Source organism: Rattus rattus, chromosome 6 (genome assembly GCF_011064425.1).
Source record: "Rattus rattus isolate New Zealand chromosome 6, Rrattus_CSIRO_v1, whole genome shotgun sequence".
NCBI classification, from domain to species: Eukaryota; Metazoa; Chordata; class Mammalia; order Rodentia; family Muridae; genus Rattus; species Rattus rattus.
Genome location: NC_046159.1, coordinates 19,438,731 through 19,457,694, shown reverse-complemented (window position 1 = coordinate 19,457,694; position 18,964 = coordinate 19,438,731). Strand labels below are relative to the sequence as shown.

The following is an 18,964-nucleotide window of genomic DNA, read 5'->3' as shown; positions in this document are numbered from 1 at the left end:
GGCCTGCTGTGTTACTGTGGCCTGCTGTGTTACTGTGGCCTGCTGTGTTACTGTGGCCTGCTGTGTTACTGTGGCCTGCTGTGTTACTGTTGCCTGCTGTGTTACTGTTGCCTGCTGTGTTACTGTTGCCTGCTGTGTTACTGTTGCCTGCTGTGTTACTGTTGCCTGCTGTGTTACTGTTGCCTGCTGTGTTACTGTGGCCTGCTGTGTTACTGTTGCCTGCTGTGTTACTGTTGCCTGCTGTGTTACTGTTGCCTGCTGTGTTACTGTGGCCTGCTGTGTTACTGTGCCTGCTGTGTTACTGTGGCCTGCTGTGTTACTGTGGCCTGCTGTGTTACTGTGGCCTGCTGTGTTACTGTTGCCTGCTGTGTTACTGTTGCCTGCTGTGTTACTGTGGCCTGCTGTGTTACTGTTGCCTGCTGTGTTACTGTGGCCTGCTGTGTTACTGTTGCCTGCTGTGTTACTGTTGCCCTGCTGTGTTACTGTGGCCTGCTGTGTTACTGTTGCCTGCTGTGTTACTGTGGCCTGCTGTGTTACTGTGGCCTGCTGTGTTACTGTTGCCTGCTGTGTTACTGTTGCCTGCTGTGTTACTGTGGCCTGCTGTGTTACTGTGGCCTGCTGTGTTACTGTGGCCTGCTGTGTTACTGTGGCCTGCTGTGTTACTGTGGCCTGCTGTGTTACTGTGGCCTGCTGTGTTACTGTGGCCTGCTGTGTTACTGTGGCCTGCTGTGTTACTGTGGCCTGCTGTGTTACTGTTGCCTGCTGTGTTACTGTTGCCTGCTGTGTTACTGTGGCCTGCTGTGTTACTGTTGCCTGCTGTGTTACTGTTGCCTGCTGTGTTACTGTTGCCTGCTGTGTTACTGTTGCCTGCTGTGTTACTGTTAAGGGATAAATGGAGGTCCTACCACCGGCAAAGCTATGCTTTTAGAATGGGCCCTGGAAGGGCTCAGATGACAGGAATTGAGACTGGCCACTGCTCTGCTCTGCAGAAGAGAAGCGATGAGGAAAGCTGTATTGGCCTCTTGCTCTGGGCTGCCCCACTTACCCCTGAGATTGCTGGGTAGCCAGGGCCCCGGGCAAGAGCCATTTTACTGTGGAAGGTTGTGGCCGAGACGATCTGGGCGGACGACATGGCAGCCATGCTCTGCAGGGCCTTGTTCTTAGCTGCCTGGTCCTGAGGAGACATGGGAAGGTAGGACCTGAGCAGGGCCACCAACCAGGCTCAGGGGAGGTGTGGTCCGGCCTTGGGGTCAGAAAAGCTGTCCAGGGTCAGCAGCCAGAGCTGGGGAGCAGGTTGGGAGTTTGAAGTCCTAATGTTTTGGTGACCGAGCAGGTGGCTTGGCTTCTCTGATCAGTTTCCTCATCTGCTGGGGACACATGACCCTGACTAGAGACTATGTATGCCAGGCTGCCTGCCTGACCTCCCGCACTGCCTCCCTCCCTCTCCTCTCTGTCTCTAGTGCTGGGGATGGAACCCCAAGCTTCAAGAATGCTAAGCATGCGCTCTACCATTGAACCGGTGGATCCAGGTACCATCTTCATCAAGTGGAGACCCTAGTGAGTCAATATTTCCTGGCGAATGAGAGTTTGGTAGAACCAGGTCTGCCTTGAGTAAAAGCTGAGGCTAGCAGATAACCTCTGTAGCTTAAAAGAGTCTGCGGGACAATCTCCCTCAGTCCACACAGCAACTCCAAGACAGGAGGCAGTATAGCTCTGGGGACCCAGAGGTATCACCCAGAAGTGACTCAGGGACAATCTGGAAATAGGTGTGGCCTGGAGCAGCATACAGAGGATCTTGAGAAATGCTAGCACACTCTGACCCCTGAGAAGGTAGAGGAGCAGGAGGATCTCTTAAGAAGAATGGAGTCATGGAGAAGGCAGGGGTAACCTTAAGAGAGTGGGCCATGCTGGGGTTCCACTATTCCACGGTGTTCACAGGTTATTGGCCATTTAGAGCTGGGACCTTCGGAAGCTAATTAAGCAAAGTCATGAAGGTGAGTCCACTTGACGGCGTTAGTGGTCTACAAGAAGAGGAAGACTGACCGGTTCAAGCCTCCTCTCTGTGTGGTGGTGCCCTTCTCCGTGCTTTAATGCTGGAAGAAGGCCCTGCAAATGTTGAATGGATGCTGCAACCATGTTCTTGGATTGTGAGCCACGTAAGCATCTATTCTTCTTCATTTCCACTAACTAATTACTTATTTTAGGTGTGTGAGTATGTTGCCTGCATGTATGTATGTGTGTGCAGTGTGTGCATGGATGGTGCATGCAGAAGCCAAAAGAGGGTCAGACCCATTGGAATTAGAGTTACAGATGGTTGTGAGCTACTATGTGTGTAGGTGCTGGAAACCGAACCCAGGTCCCCTACAAGAGCAACAAGTGCTCTTAACCACTGCCCAACTCTCCCGTCCCATAATCTTTAAGCCTTTCTTTCTTCTTTTGGTGCTAGAGTTTGAGCCTAGGGTTTGCACAGGGTAGGCAACCACTCAAACCCTGCAGTAGCCACATCCACAGCCCCTGTCCCATTTTTTCCCATGATTCAGGGCCTTACACTATAGAAGCACTCTATACTCTACCACCAGCCCCTTTTTGTTTAAAACTTTGAGATAGGGTCTCACTAGAATGCCCATGTTGATCTTGAACTCAGGTTCTCATGTTTCAGCCTCCCTGGTAACTGAGATTATGTGTGGACCATTGTGCCCAATTCCCCTCTTTTTTTAAAAACAGTCTGTCTATATTAGCTGTTCTCAAATGCCTGGGCTTGCATGATCTTTCTGCCTCAGCCTCCTGATAAGACTATAGGCATACACAATCATATCCAGATTTATGCTTTATAATTAATTACCCAGCCTGAGAAAAAAAATTTTTTGTCACAGAAAAATGACTAAGACATTAGAAACTGGCACAGAGAAGGTAGTGGAAATGTGTTAGGGTGTAGCAGCAGCCAGCGCTCACTACAGAGCACATGGAAGCCACACTATGTGCTTGCTTGTTCCCTACTATGTGCTTGCTTGTGGAAGCAGTGAGTGGGTGAGATTCGGTGCTGGCATCCTCAACCACTGTCCTTCTGTGGAGAGACTTGAGCCTTGTTCTTAAAGGCCATCTTCGATAACTGATGCCAGGTACTTCTGGGAGGAAAAGAGGCCTCTCCCTGAGGTGACTTGACATGCCACATCCTAAGGACTGCTGAGATTTACAACTCAAGTCCAGAGAGCTCCATCCGTTCCATGCGGGCAACATGTGTCCCTTCCTGTATCCTTAATCTAAACAAATGACAGCGCTCAGGAAACCACATCCTCAAGGCATGAGGGCGAGAGGCAGAAGGAAGTGGAAAGGACTTCGCAAGGATGGCATCAGTGGCCAGACAGCAGAGTTGGGAGTCGTGCATCTTCCAGTCGAAGGGGACATTGCCAGTCACTGTGCCACATCACCCTGACATTTTGTAGATGAGGATACTGAACAGGGCTCATGGCGGATACAGGACAGGCCCATGAGGCAAAGATGGGGTAGAACCAAGCCCAAGGATTTCCACCTACCCTACTGTCCACACCAAAGCTTAATAACTGTGGTCCCAGGGGCCTTGAAAGTAGGACAAAGTCCCCAGGCCAGTCCCTGGGGAAGTTGCAGATACATGACAATTTGAGCATTTTAAGAGGTTTGTGGCTCCTCCTGATGCCTGACTAGGGGCCAGTGATGGCTACCTTCCAGTCTCGAGTTACAAACAGACACAAGGTTCTTTGAAGCAAGGATACACGGTAGAGAGGTCCCAAGGAATTGAACATTCCCCTGGACACTCTAAATATATAACACAGCTCCTCTGTTGTCTGTTGTCACCTGGGCTCTCAGTGTGTCAGAGGCAGACCAGAGAGGGGACATGGAGAACAAGCAGGGCTTTAGGGCTGGAAGTGTTCCAGAGAGGGATCCACAGCTGCAGGCAAGCCAGCTGTCCCGGGGACAAAGGATGGAGGTGCTGAGCCACAGCTGTGGGGTGTTGGACAGCTGGGCTGAGGACAGGAACGGAAGTGTGAGGACAGTGAATGTGGCTTCTTAGGGGGCAGAGGGGTCTGTGGTTCTACCGATTTGAGTCTGTGCCCAGGTCAGATAAGAGGTGATGGAGTTAAGAGGTGTATCCCAGCAATCCCTTTAATCCCAGCAATCAGGAGGCAGAGACAGGTGGATCTCTGTGAGTTCAAGGCCAGCCTCATCTACAGAGTGAGTTCCAAGAAAGCCAAGAATTCACAGAGAAACCCTTGGCAGGGAGGGATTGGGGGGGGGGGTCCCTGATAGAAGGTTCATACCCTCTTAGTGTTCACCCAAAGGGCGTGGGTCCAGAGTCCTGGAGGACTGTCTTTCTGAGGTGGCCCATCAGCAACTGACCTAACACTGAGAGCCATCTAGGGAGGAGATGGAACTGCCCGTCTCAGAGAACACGGAAAAGAAACGCTGAGTCTGGGCCCTGCTACACTGAATCCCAGGTAGGGCCTAGCAGGAGTCTGCCATCTATACACATGGCTCTACACAGATGCCACAGGCTAGGCCTCAACTGTTCTGAACAGCAAGAAGAACATAGACTTAGCACAGCGGAAGCCCCTGAACCCACAGGGCTGACTTACCCAACTAGAAAAAGAGCTGCAACTTCTGGGAAGCCCCACTTTACCCCAAGTCCCATGGTTCTCTCTGATGACAGTTTTCCTTACCTTGAGCTTGGCCTGGATCTCCCGGGCTTTTCGACGGGCAAGCACCTGGATGTGGCTGGAGACCTGTTGCAGAAAGAGAGTTCTTGTCTCCTGTGTTCCCAACCCTTAGCTTTTCATGGCTCTCTACCTACACTTGTGAATGGACTGTGTGAGGAGTGGGTCAATGTGGGGAGCTCACTCCTGCCTGCCCCAGTTCACCTTGAGTCTGGCAGTACTTCACAAGAGGGAATGATTTGCTTTTTCCCCTAGTCTGCCGGAGAGGGAGTTTGACTCTTTAGTAAATGAGGAACCAGGGAACCCAGAGAAGTGGGTGCCTCTCCAGTCCCCTTGGGAAGACCCCTCCAGACTCACCTGCTTCCTTGTACGTGTCTTCCCTGTTCTGAGCTTGATGTAGCGTGCGATCAGCTCATTCCGACCTACAGAAACACCACAACTTCTCAATGGGGAGACCTTGAGGGTGGGCTCCTTACTCTCCCCACCTTGGGTGGGACTTAGAATAAGGACTCTGTATGTCCCCCTTGCCCTCTTTGGAACACAGGGATATCCTAGTAGTGAGAGGAGACTACATCGTCACCAGACAGACCGGTAGAATCAGGACATGTGAGCCACTGCCACTCAACCCACACTCCTGATTCCATAGTGGCTGCTTCAACACCTTGGTCCCTCCCAGGATTTTCTGTGTAGGAAATACCTGGTCCTTTGCCCAGGAGGTTCTCACAGTTTCTGCCACCTCTGGAAATGAGGAGGACCTTGAAGATGGCTGGTAGGCAATGGAAGGCATGGTCCTGGGACTCTAATAGCTACCAGGGAGGACTCCTGCCTCTTCATCCATAAAGGGCAGCAAGGAGAAATAGCTCAGTGGTAGAAGATTTGTGTAACAGGCAAAAAGCCTCTATTCTCCATTTAGTCTCAACAAAGCCAAAACCAAAACCCAGGCAAGTCCTGTAGCCCAAAGCTCTGCCTCAGCCTAGGCAGCAGTCTTTACCCAATGCCCCAAGAGCCACTACCTGGAAGCCATACTGTGTCCCCAGAACCAGCCGCATCTTCTATTACTATAAATAAGTCGAAGAAGCTGTACTGGGTTCTTAAATTATCATCATCATCATCATCATCATCATCATCATCATCACTATTATTAGTAGTATCGAGGCAGGGTCTCAGATAGCCTAGGCTAACTCTGAACTCGTTATGTAGCTGAGAATGACTTTGAACTCCTGACCTTCTTGCTTCCATATCCCAAGTGCTTTGTTAATAGGCATGTGCCACCGTGCTAGGTTCTAATACAGTACTGGAAATCAGGCCTAGCACTGTGCATGCTAGGCAAACACTCCGTTACCAACGCTGTCTCCTCAGCCCCTTTTCATAGTTGATATTTTGCCGGATGTGTGTATTTGCTTGCTTTTTGAAAAAAGGGTGTCGCTATCTAGCCCTGGCTGGCTCGGACCATGTGTCCATCCTTGATCTACGCCCCCCACCTCTGTCCAATAAACAGAACTTAGTATCTAGGTTAGGGAAGCACGTCTCCACACGGAGCAGATGTGTTTGAGAATGAGGAGTGAGTTTGGGTTTAGGGAGCAGGTAGGACTCAGTAAGATGTCAACCTCTGTGTGAACATCGGATGAGGGGAAGGGAGAGGGAAGGCTGAGGTAGGGGAAGCCATCACCTTTTTGCTCTACATCTAGGCCAGGGGGCATAGCAGAGGCCTGCCCTGTCATCTGAGGCTGGAGTGGCCATGTGAGAAAGCCGCTTTTACGGGGGCAGGTGAGGCGAGCCCTGGCCTGTAACTAGAGAGTTTGGCCAGAGCCAGGCTGGCCCCCAAGCTGACCTTTCCCCACAGCCAAGTCCAAATTAAGAGTCTTCAACTGCCAGGAAGATGTGCTGGCCTGAGAGCACTGGCTTGTCTGTGTCTGGGGAAGGAAGGAGTAAGGAGGAATCGGGCTCCTCAGGAGCTGTTGTGAGCCGGTCTGCACCTAAAAATATGAGTCCTGAAAGATGTCTCTTCCAAAGTCCTGGAGGGAAACATATTCCATAGGTTCTGCTGGCAGTGCAATGAATGCCCAGTGGTTCTACCCAGTGTCTAACTAGTGGTGATCCTGTTGCAGCTATGACATCTGAAGCCTGAGCCATCAGTGATAGGTTATGGGAAAGGGACAACGAAATTAGGGTTGAGCGAGCTGGGCTTGAACCTACAGTTCTACAAAGGAGCTTTGGGACCACGGCAAGCCCATGGATCTCCACTGGGCCTTCTAATCCAGCTCAGTTTAGTTCTTCTCAAGTCTTTCTTCTATATTTGATCACACAAATTTTTCCTGACTTAGGAACCTGGAGGCAGGAACTGGCGAGGAGGCCATGGAGGGGTGCTGCTCACTGGATTGCTCACATGGCTTGCTTAGCTCACTTTCTTATAGAACTCAGGACCACCAGCTCAGAAGTGGCTTCAACCACCCTGGGCTGGGCCTTGCATCAATCACTAATTAAGAAAATGATCTCCAGGCTTGCCTACTGTCCCTCCTCACTGATGACCGCCATGTGATAAGTTGACACAAAACTAGCCAAGCCAGCAGGGGATGCTGCAAACCTTACAGACGTCTGGGAACTCGTCTGGGCTGCTCCTCTGGCTCATGCCTTGGCAGTTATCTGCTTGGGTTCTTTGTGCTCCAGAGGAAAAGAATACACACACGATTCAGTCTGTTCTTACTCCAGTCTGTATCTCCAAGGCTGGGAATGGGGGTGCATGCCTGTGACCCAGTACTTGGGAGACTGACACAAGAGGATCAGAAATTACAGGCCAGCCTGAGCTACATAATGAGCCCGTATTTCAAAACAAACAAGTTAACATCTCCAGTGTTTGGCACCAGATGAAAGGAATCAACACATGGGTGAAGGAATGACTGAGTTCTGCTTTCAAAATAGTCCCAAAATTAGGCCCCTTCTCTTCACCTCAGCTCCTTAGTCTAAGTAACCATGCTCTGGCCTGTGAAGCAAGTGGAACCAACTGTGCACCAGACAGAAGAACTGGCAAGGTTGAAAGCAGACTCAAAAACTCCAGTAAATCTCATAATTGAGAATGGTAGGTGTTAAATCAGCTCCTGGCCAGACCACCTCAGATTACCAATCCTAGAACACATGACCATGACAACCAGTCATGTAGCATAAAAACCTAGAGTTCCCCATGCTAATGAGGTATCTAGATAGGTGCCAAGTGTTTAGCCAATGAGTTTCCCTTCCTGAGCATCCAGCCCCTCCATACATTTGGCACTCACTCGGAACTAAGCCAGATCCCACCCACATCACATCACAGGCTCAGTGTGGGCCTGCAGACCTCCATTCTCAGCTCCTCAAAGTTGCTGGCAATATGTGGGTTCACAGGAGACTGAGAACCACAACATCTGACCCAGTTCCCACTGTTTCTCACCTGGAGAAACATGGGCTGGGACCTCCTATCCTAGACTGCATTCTCCTTCCCTGAGCAACATTCCCACAGTGCTCCAGTTCCAATAGCAAGGCAGACATGCAGCCTGTTGGCCCTGCATTTCACCTTCTCTGAATGACATGCCGGTGGCCTAGCATCACAGTAGTAAGGCAGAAATACAGACCAACAACATCTGGCACCCAAGGTGGGCCTATCGAGATACCTCGTTAGCATAGAGAACTCTCACAGACTGACATTGGCCTGAGTTATTAATCCCTTCCACCTGGCTTCCAGCTTCAGGCTATTGCCAGTCCAGCAGTTGGCATGTCTACTAGAATCCAGGTGCTGCCCTGGCTTCCCATCTTCCTCAGATGAATCCAAGGCCTGCCAGATGTGGTAGCAGTGTCAGAGTTTCAGCTACGCAGGAGGCTGAGAGGCAGGGGCTGGACATATTTTCTTGAGGGGTCAGGGGAAGGATAAAGAGAGCTGGGGACAACAGTAGAGCTCTAAGCTAGCATACACAAGGAATCTTCAAAGCACGCGCAAGTACACGTATGTACACGCACACACACACAAACACACACAAAACGTTCAAGTCCCTCCAGTGATCCAGAAGCACGCAAAGGATTTGTCCACCCTCATAATCAGCTCAGTCACTTCTCTGGATGTCATCTATCTGTCACACTGAGTTGCCTCCTGGAATGTTCTAGGTACTCTTGCCCAATAGGAGTTGTGCTTGCTGTCCTTCCATCAGGGAACCTCGCCTTCATGTTCCTGGCGGTGTCTGGAATGGCCTTGTGGCCTAGGTGGAGATGGCTGCCATGGTCTTGTGACATCTTCCCTGACAATGATATGAGAGCAAGGATCTCCGTCCCCACCAGCACATCTCAGCCTCACTGTCATCCTCAGTTTCCTCTAAGTGCTATGTAATCTACTGATAATCTGAGCACTGTCTCTCCCCCAAGAAGTGCACCCTGAGAATGGGGTGTTTATTATTTGTCCATATCAAATACCCAGAAAACTCCCCAGAAGGTTGGGGAGTAAAGTACTTGACTATCATACAGGAAGCCCAGAGTATAGCCCCAAGCCTCAGCACTGCATAAGCCAGACATGGTGGCACATGCCTATATAGTTCTAACACTTTGGAGGTAGAGGCCACAGGATCAATCAGAAATTCAAGGTTACCAGGATCTCCACATGGCTCAGCAGATAAAGGTTTGACTCACAGCCTAACAACCAGAGTGTGGTCTCTGGACCCCTTGTAAAGGTGGAAGGAGAAAACCAACTCTGTACTTGTCCTCTGACTTCCACATACATGTTATAGCATGTATACTCATCAACCAATCAATCAACCAACCAACCAACCAATAAATCAATCAACCAATCAGCCAGCCAACCAACCAACCAATAAATCAATCAACCAATCAGCCAGCCAACCAACCAACTAATCAACCAACCAACCAACCAACCTATCAGCCAACCAACCAACCAACCAGTCAAACAGAGTAAACAAAAGTGGCTTAGCAAATAAAGGTGCTAGATATGAAGACTGAAGACCTGAGTTCAGTTCCTAGGACCCACCTGGTGGGAGGAGGATTGTTCTCTGACCTCAGTACGCACACACACACCCACATAGATCCACACAAATAAATAAATGTAAATTAATTTTTTAAAATAAAAAAAATAATTAGGGGCTAGAGACATGGCTCAATGGTTAAGAGAACTGGCCGCTCTTCCAAAGGAACAGGGTTCAAATCCCAGCATCCACGTGGCCGCCTGTAATTTCAGTTCCGGGGGATCTCACACCTTTACACAGACATACGTGGAGGCAGAACACCAATATAAATAAAATATTTTTAATTAATCAGGTTAGTTAAGTCTTTTTTTTTATTGAAATTCAAACTTCCTTTGAAAAGAAGTTCAACGTCACCTTCAGGTACACAGCCAGGCCAGTCTGAACTGGGAGGAATTAAGTTTAGGGGTGTGCTAGGTGCACAGGGAATCAGAGCAAGCCCAGCTCTCCCTTTAACAGTCACAGCATCTACCTATTTGTCACATAGCAAAATAAGCTGGGAAAAAACTCTCAGTGAGAACACCCATTAACGGGTCTAGGAGAGATGACCACCCAGGCCACCTACTTGTGGCACAGAACCAGGCCCAAAGGGATGCTCAGTCATGCCTCTTACAGAATAGGCCATACACGGTGCCTGACCCCCTCCTCCAAGCCCGAGGAGCATTCAGTACAAAAGTCCGCCACTGCTGCCCCAGCCTCTCAAGTGCTGGCCTGACCAATGTGTTGCCACCCAAGTTCCTCAAACAAACAAACAAACAAAAATTTAGTTAGGTGCGTGATTACGGCACTCGAGAGGGAGAGAGAGGAGGATCACTTTGAGTTTAAAGACCAGACTAGACTGCATAATAAATTTCCAGGCCAGTCAGGGTTATAAAATGAGACCGGGCAACGGTGGTGTAAGGATTAATCCCAGCACTGCAGAGTCAAGAGGTAAACAGATCTCTGTGAGTTCAAGGTCGCCCTGGTCTACAGAGCTAGTCTTAAAAACAAACGAACAAACAGAAGAAGGAAAAGAAACAAAAGCAAACAAACGAAGGAGACCTTAATTCAAAAATCTAAAAAAAAGAAAAAAAAAAACCTCTCGGCAACGTTGAGGTATGTATCTTGATGTGAAACGAGTCTGGAATGATCTCTCCCACCCAATGGCATCTTTGAACCTCTGGTCGCCATCTTCACATTTTCTGGCCATCCAATTTCTCCCTTCTCTCCTGTGAGATGCCATTTTAAATTCCATGGCTAAGGGTTGCTCGTGGTGTCCAGGGCTCTCCGATTGCTCTCGTGGTTCCTCACACCGTCCACACCTTTGCATTCTTCTGTCTCACGGTTGTTCACCGCCGCCTATCACTCCATCCACCCTCCTGCCACAGGAGAAGCTGGCAGAAATGCGTGCCCCAGTGTGGAAGTGGAATTTCTGAGGGTGTTTGGAGCCGAGAGGAATAGTTTCCTTCCTGTCACATGGGAAAGGTCACTGCAGGCAGTGTGCTGTTATCTAGTCCAAACTAGTGTGCACAGAGGAAGCTTTAGCTATTTCTTTCCTTTGACACCTTCTGTGCGATCAGTTGCACACATACAGATGTGGAAGTCACAGCTGTATTTGCAGCCCTGCGTTATCTCCTCACAGAGCTCTGTGCAGCTGGCTCTGTCACCTCTATGCCACAGATGGGAGGTTTAGTAAATTATTCAAGATCATAGCCCCACAAGTGGCCGAGAGTCAAATTTATGCAGACTGGCTTCAGACGCAGACTGGCTTCAGTCTCTCTCTCTCTCTCTCTCTCTCTCTCTCTCTCTCTCTCTCTCTCTCTCTCTCTCTCTCCCTCCTCCTCTTCTTCCTCCTCATCCCCTCCCTCCTCCTCCTTCCTTCCTATTTGAAAGAGTTATTTATTTTATTTATTTATAGATTTATTTAGGGGTAGAGAGATGGCCAGGCAGATAAAGGCACTTGTCACCAAGTCTGACCATCTGAGTTCAAGCCTCAAGACCCACAGGGTAGGAGAGAGCTGACTCCCAAAAACTGTTCCTCTAGCTTCCACTCATATACTTACTACACAGCACATGCAGGCACACAAACAGTACATGTTTGAGATTTATGTTTGTGTGTGTCTCAAGTATACAGAATGCATGCAGAGGCCAAAAAGAGGGTGACTGGTGTCCTCCTGTATCTCTCTGTCTATTCTTTTGAGGCAGAAAAGTCTCTCCCTGAACTCAGTACTCATGTTCCAGCTATGCTGAAAGCCAAGGAGCCCAAGAGCCTCTGCCTCTGCCCACCCCTCAGAGTCAGGCATATGTGGAACCTGCTGCATTAAAGGAACGTTGGGATCCAAACTCTCTCTGTTCCTCATGATTGCAGAACAAATGCTCTTAACTGCTGACCTCTCTATGGCCTTGTCTTGGTGTGTGTGTGTGTGTGTGTGTGTGTGTGTGTGTGTGTGTGTGTGTGTGCGCGCGCGCGCGCACGTGCGTGTTTTGTTTAAGATGAGATTTTGCTATACAGTGTGTCAGGTCTGGAATTCAATATACATATATGTAAATGTATGTAGTCTACATAAACAGGCTAGTCTTGAATGCAGAGATCCACTTACCTCTGCTTCTGAATGGTAGGATTAAAGAGCTGTACCACCACGCCCACAAGAAGACCATTTCTTAACAAACACATGGCATAACTTTGACTGAATATGGTCATGTCTCTTAGAAGCAGGTACTTGCCCTGACTAATCCAAAGAAGAAAATGAAGCCTAGGATGGAGAAATGCTTCAGTCATGGTCACAAGGCTCGTTAGTGGCCTATGAGGACTGTTTTCTAGGATGGTGACTATTCATCACGATGGCTACACAAAGGCTGGGTTTTCTTGCAGAAGCCTTCTCCCAAGTGGCAGTAGATTTCCTTGACAAGGACCCATTCTATTCCCCAACTTTCGGTGGGTCATCTTGATCTCCTGAGCATCAGCACAAATAAGACCTCGATCCCCCAAGACCTAAGGATGTACCACAGTTGTAACCCTTGTAGACGGTGGTATCTTGAGCTCAGGAAAACATTTCATGGATGAGGAGGAGTAGGGGCAGGTGGGAATGTGGTCCTGAAGAGAGGACTGCCAAAGTGTGCCCCAAGAGTGGTGAGGCACACCCACAACCTCAGTACTGAGGCAGGAGGATATTTAGTTGGAAGCCTGCTGGAGTGCAGAGTGAGTTGAGTTCAAGGCTAGCATGAGGTATATAGTGTCTAAAAAAACAAAAAAAAAACTCTCACCCAAAGGGAAAAAGGGGGGAAGTGAGATGAGAATGAGGGGGGACAGGATGGAAAACCCAGATAATTCAGAAAGATGGGAAAGACACATGTTGCCAGCCTCACCCCTCAGCAGTTGAACTCACATGCCAAGGAGGGAGGAAGCCACCCTGGACTTTGAAGGAGACCCTGAGCAGCTGGTCATTGCAATGTGGCAGGTGGTCTTGGCCCACCCTAGAGAGGACCTGGGAGGGGCTGGGAAGGGCATCCCCACCACACAGATGGTAGGCCCAACTGTCAGAGAACATGTGTTCAACAGCTAACACACACAGCTCAGTTCCAAGGACTGCCCAAGGAGAAGGGAGTGCCTCAGCCTGGCCAGGGATTGAGGGTGGGAATCTCAGATGAGGAATCACCTCAGTCATCTCATGGCCTTTTTGCTTCCCACAAAGCCGCCAGCCAGCCTGGGCCTTGTCCTAGACAGAACTCCACCAGACTTGCTGTCCCACCTGCAAAATCTTGACTGGAACAGTGACCTCTGCATCTCATTTCTGGAGGCAGAGCAGTCTCTACCACATCAGCCTTTGCCCTGTGCCACAAAAACAGCATAGAGGAAGTAAAAGACAGGCTGCTTAGCCAGAGGCCAGGACAGTCGGCCATTTTTCTCTGACTGTCAGGCCCTTCTCTAGTTAATGCTGCTGCTTATCATGAATGCAGTGGGCTTTAAAACTGAAATGGTCTAAGAATCTCTTTCCAGAGAGACAGCCCTTGCTCTGTACTTTGTCATTATTCCCTGTCGCAAGCTAGGGTCCAGAAAGGAGAAGTTATGTTCTCTAACCTGGATAGCAGGAGAGCCTCTCTATCCAAGATCCACTGATGCCAGCGGTCTGCAGGGAGGAGCTTGTGGAGAAGTGACCACAGTGATGGGACTGAACTGAGCCATTACCGCCATCATCCCTGAAGAGGCCCCATGACTTCTGGTGAAATTTCTGTTGGCTGACACCCCCAAGAACTTGCCCTGAGCATGCGGGTGTGCCCGTTCCCACCTCCTCTCCCCAGGTGATGTTTGGGCCTTCACATTTGGTTGAGCTCTCTGACACAGTCCCCACTATGCGTGGAGGCTCCTCGAGAGAAGACTTGTCTTCAGGTCTACGTCTTCTTTGCACTGCACCTATCATAACTGTGAAGGGGTGCTCGCCATCCCACTCACCTCAGAGACAGTGTCTTGTTCCAGCAAGCATGTGAAAGGGCATTCGGCATCACTGAACATCACTATCACAAGATACCACCTCACACCCACTCGGACAGCTACAAATAGAATAGCAAGATGTGGAAAAACCGGAGCCTTCTGCTTCATTGGAGTGGGGATGGGAACGGCATTGCGATTGATTGACGGCTTGATCTAGAATCACTAGGAGTGGTGTCACTAGGCACACCCTCGAGGGATTGCTTAGGTTAGGCTTAAAAGAAGGCAGTGCCATTCCTGGAGCCGTATAAGGAGAGGAGGAGAGCTAAGCACAGAACAGACTTCTCTCCTGGAGCCTCTGAGATAGTAGGTGAGGGCAGTGTTGCCTACACTGATGTCCTGGCCTGTTTTGTGTGTCAACTTGACACAAGTTGGAGTTATCACTGAGAAAGGAGCCTCTCTTGAGGAAATGCCTCCATGAGATCCACCTGTAAGGCATTTTCCCAACTAGTGATCAAGGGTGGAGGTGGGTGGTGTTACCACTGTGGGTGGTGCCATCCCTGGGCTGGTGGTCTTGGGTTCTATAAGAAAGCAAGCTGAGCAAGCCAGGGGAAGCAAGCCAGTAAGTAACATCCCTCCATGGCCTCTGCATCAGCTCCTGCTTCCTGCCCTGCTTGAGTTCCAGTCCTGACTTCCTTTGGTGATGAACAGCAACGTGGAAGTGTAAGCTGAATAAACCCTTTCCTCCCCAACTTGTTTCTTGGTCATGGTGTTTGTGCAAGAATAGAACCCCTGACTAAGACAACTGACAACCTAGGCTCCATTCCTGGGACTCACACACAGTAGAGGAAGAGAACCAGCACGTGCTGGAGCTGCAGACAGTCCTCTGACCCCCATGAGTGCCATGACATGAGCGCCTCCCCATACACAAGCATGACCCCCAGAGGCAGAGAAAGGCAGATGTCTGCGTTAGAGACCAGCCTCAGCTACAGAGTGAGATCCAGGACTGCCAAGAATACCCCCAAACCACAGTCCAACTCACACGCTCACAAACTCCCACCCCATCCCTAAACCCCAGCCACACACACCTACACACACACACACACACACACACACACACACACACACACACACACACAAGCCCTCAACCAATCTGCAAACCCAGCCCCCACACACACTCATGGATCCCCACCCCACTCCCCAAACCCCAGCACACACACACACACACACTCTCATGAACCCCATCCCCTCCCAAACCCCAGCCACACACACAAGCCCCTAACCAATCTGCAAACCCAGCCCCCACACACACACTCATGAACCCCTATCCCCCTCCCAAACCCCAGCCACACACACACACACACACACACACACACACACACACACACACACACACACACACACACGAGTACCACTCTACCCCCAAACCCTTTAATCCTAGCACTCCAGAGGCAAAGGCAGGCCGATCTCTGCCTTATCTGCAGAGTGAGATTGGTGGGGTGGGGGAGGGATAAAAATAAACATCATTCTCTGGCCCAGAGAGATGACTTGTTCTTCCAGAGAATGAAGGTGCAATCCCCCACATCCACATGCTGGCTAAGGACCACCTAGAACTTGAGTGCCAGGAGACCAATACCTTCTTCCGGCCTCCATAGGCACCGGATACGCCCATAGTGCACAGAAAAACACCCACATAAATAGAATAAATAAACTTAATTTTTTTATTTACCATTCACTACCTACTGGCTGTGACCATGATATCACCGGCCCCCTCAAGTTCCTGTTGTCATGACCCGCCACAGTGGACTGTCACTCTCAACTTTCGGCCCAAGTAAACTCTCTTGCTAGTGCACTTCTGTCAGAGTATTTTATCACGGCCACAGGGAAAGAAGGAAAGTCAAACATTGCTGTTGGTTTGTTTGCTTTGATAAAAGTCCTCAGTACATAGCCTTGGCTACCCTAGAAATCCGTATGTAGATGAGGCTGATCTCAAACTCATAGGGATCCACCTGCCTCTGCCTGAGTGCTGGGACTAAAGGGGCGTGCCGCCACACCCAGTTAAACATTGTTTTTGATGTCATTAGCACTAACAGTTCCTTCCTCTCTTGGCTTACCACTAGGCACAGACACTGACACACTAATGCTCACTACTGTGTCATAACAGCCAAGGACACAAATAACACAAAAGTCCATTTGCTGGTGACGGACTAGCAAGCCAGACATTTGGGCCATGCTGTAGCTCACTGGTAGATCACGTGTTTTCTATGGGCAGAGTCCTGGCTTCTACCCTCCATACAAACACAAAACCCTCACAGACGCTGAAGTAAACTTTGCACGATTCTACTTTTCTGAGGCACCTAGAACAGGCCCATCCACAGAGACAGGGATGCTGTTATCATGGCTGGGAGCCCGAAAGAATGAGGAGCTATTGTTTGATGGGTACAATTTCCACCTGAGGGCAATGGAAAGTCCTAGAAAGAGATAGTGACGCTGCACAATGACATGAATGTATCAAGTTGGGGTTGTGGGGCTGGAGAGATGGCTCAGTGGTTAAGAACACTGACTGCTCTTCCAGAGGACCTGAGTTCAATTCTCAGCATCTGTAATGGGATCCGGTGCCCTCTTCTGGTGTGTCTGATAGCTATATTGTACGTGTGTATGTGTGTGTGTGTGTGTGTGTGTGTGTGTGTGTGTGTGTAATCTTAAAAAAGAAAAACAAAAAAGATGGGGTTGTGACTGGTTGTTGCCAAGCATACATAAGACCCTTGGTTCCATCCTCAGCACCATAAAAATAATAATAACATGGGGGCTGGTGAGACTGATGAACTGAGTTTGAACCCCAGGACCCACATGGTCAAGAGAACCCACTCCCGGAAGCTGTCCTTTGACCCTCACAGCCATACCTCAGCAAATGAGCACCCACACACATACACAGAACAAATCAATGAAGTATAACTTATAATAATGTGTGTGTACATGTGGTGTGTACGTCCACAGACCACAATATGTCCCGCTCTGTCACCCTCTACCTTAATCCCTTGAGAAAGGGCCTCTCAATGAACGTGGCAATAGACTGGCAAGCTCCAGCAGTCCTCCTGTCTCTGCCCACAAGGCTATCCAGTCAACCCCCAAAATAACGACTCTCAAAGATTACAAAGGAATAAGGAAAAACCGTGACTATATTTAACGCGACTGAACACTGTCCATACAAACAGCTTAACGTCCATATCCTACCACGAAATAAAGGAAGTCAAAGCATCTTCCTCAGAGGTAGTCACACATATCCTGACAGAGAAGAAGAGCAGTGTTCAGCAAGGTTAAGTCTCGCTCTAGGTCAGACCTGCCATCAAGGTAGTGCGAGTAAAAGAGACTTAGGCCTCCACAGGCCCCTAGAAGCAGGAGAGGGGTAATGGCCGACAAGGACAGTGTAAGAGCTAGAAGCACAAAGCACAAAGAAGCAGAGAGCAAAGACCTAAGCACCTGGCTGGTTTTTCTGTCAACCTGACACAAAGAGGGCCACCTGGGAAAATGGAGCTGCAACTGAAAAAGAAATGCCTCTTCAGACTGGCCTGTAACGGCACCACCCATGGCAGGCCATCCTTGGCTGTATAAAAAGGCAGGATGGGCCGGTGGCAGAGGCAGGTGGATCTCTGCGAGTTCGAGGACAGCCTGGTCTTCATAGTGAGCCCAAGACAGTCAGAGTCACAAAGTAAGACCTGTCTCACCTGCCCCCCCACCCCCCAAAAATAAACAGAAACCAAACCAACCCCCCCCCGAAAAAAAAAGGAAAAAAAAAAAAAAGCAGGCTGAGAAAACCATGCAGAGCAAGACAGTGAGCAGTATTCTCCCGTGATAACTGCTTCAGTTCCTGCCTTCAGGTTCCTTCTGTCTTGAATTCTTGCTGTGTGTTCCCTTGATAAGGGACTGTGGCCTATATGCCAAATAAACTTTTTCCTAAGTCGTTTGACCTCTGCAACGGAAAGCACTCTAGGACACCTAGGAGCAATGCCATGCCCAGGGGAGCCAAAGGAAGTCAGAATGAGTGGGGAATAACTAACATGGGAGACTCGGGCCAGGCTCCCACTTTGTCCCCCATCCCCTTTTAACAGTGTGTTACTCACTTCTAAACCTTTCCTGATAATAAACCTTTCCTTTCCCTAATAATGCTTTCCTTGGCTTCTCAAAGCCACCATGTCGAGTCCTACCTATGAGCTAGTGCCACACTCTTGCCTACAGCACGTTTGTCACCCTCTACCCCCACCAGATTGGGCTCCTCTTCCTTCCAGAAAGGTCCGAGACAACCCAGCCCCCTCTGATTTCCTGGCTACACCGTACATGCTTTGTCTGGATGGTTCACTTACAAAAGGTACTTCTCCTGCCTCTCTTGTTAGCCATGGAGTCATGAAGAACAGACTCACTCCAGTTAGGTTCAAGGAGAGGCGATGCTTCAATAAGACTAGCCTAATAGCAAGCCAGGGACACGGCAGAGAAATCAAAAGACACAGGGAATAAAAACAGGGGCAGAAAGACTCAGCCATACAAGAGTTGCCCCCAGGTACATGAAGGCTGGGACCAGGAAGAATAGGTGCAAAAGATTAAGGATCCAGCCTCAGGGAGGAGGAGGAAGAGGAAGGCCTCACTCAACGCAGCTGCTAAGGAGAGAAAGAGGGGAAAGGGCAGATGCAGGCAAGAGTGAAGAAGTAGCTCTTTCCTCCCTACCTCCATTTCCAGGGACCTGTGGCCAGGCTAGCCAAAGGAAGTCAGAACCAGTAAGATGCTCAGTTACAATCCGAGGGCCACACAGTGAAAGGGCAAAAGTGAACGGAGCCATGAGCAGGAGGTTAGCACCCCAGGCATGGGCACTCGTCCTGGAGAGATGA

The 18,964-nt window shown here is 49.6% G+C and overlaps 1 protein-coding gene across 1 annotated transcript in view; it reads right to left on the bottom strand.

Annotated features, from left to right (window-relative positions):
- Tead4 (TEA domain transcription factor 4) overlaps positions 1–18,964 on the bottom strand; it is a 104,872-nt gene that overhangs the window by 49,967 nt on the left and 35,941 nt on the right. Inside the window, exons 3-5 of the mRNA XM_032905599.1 lie at positions 5,046–5,110; positions 4,695–4,757; positions 1,046–1,174 (exon numbers count right to left, since the gene is read on the bottom strand). Coding sequence (XP_032761490.1) covers positions 1,046–1,174; positions 4,695–4,757; positions 5,046–5,110 — 257 coding nt within the window. The remainder of the gene's footprint in view (positions 1–1,045; positions 1,175–4,694; positions 4,758–5,045; positions 5,111–18,964) is intronic.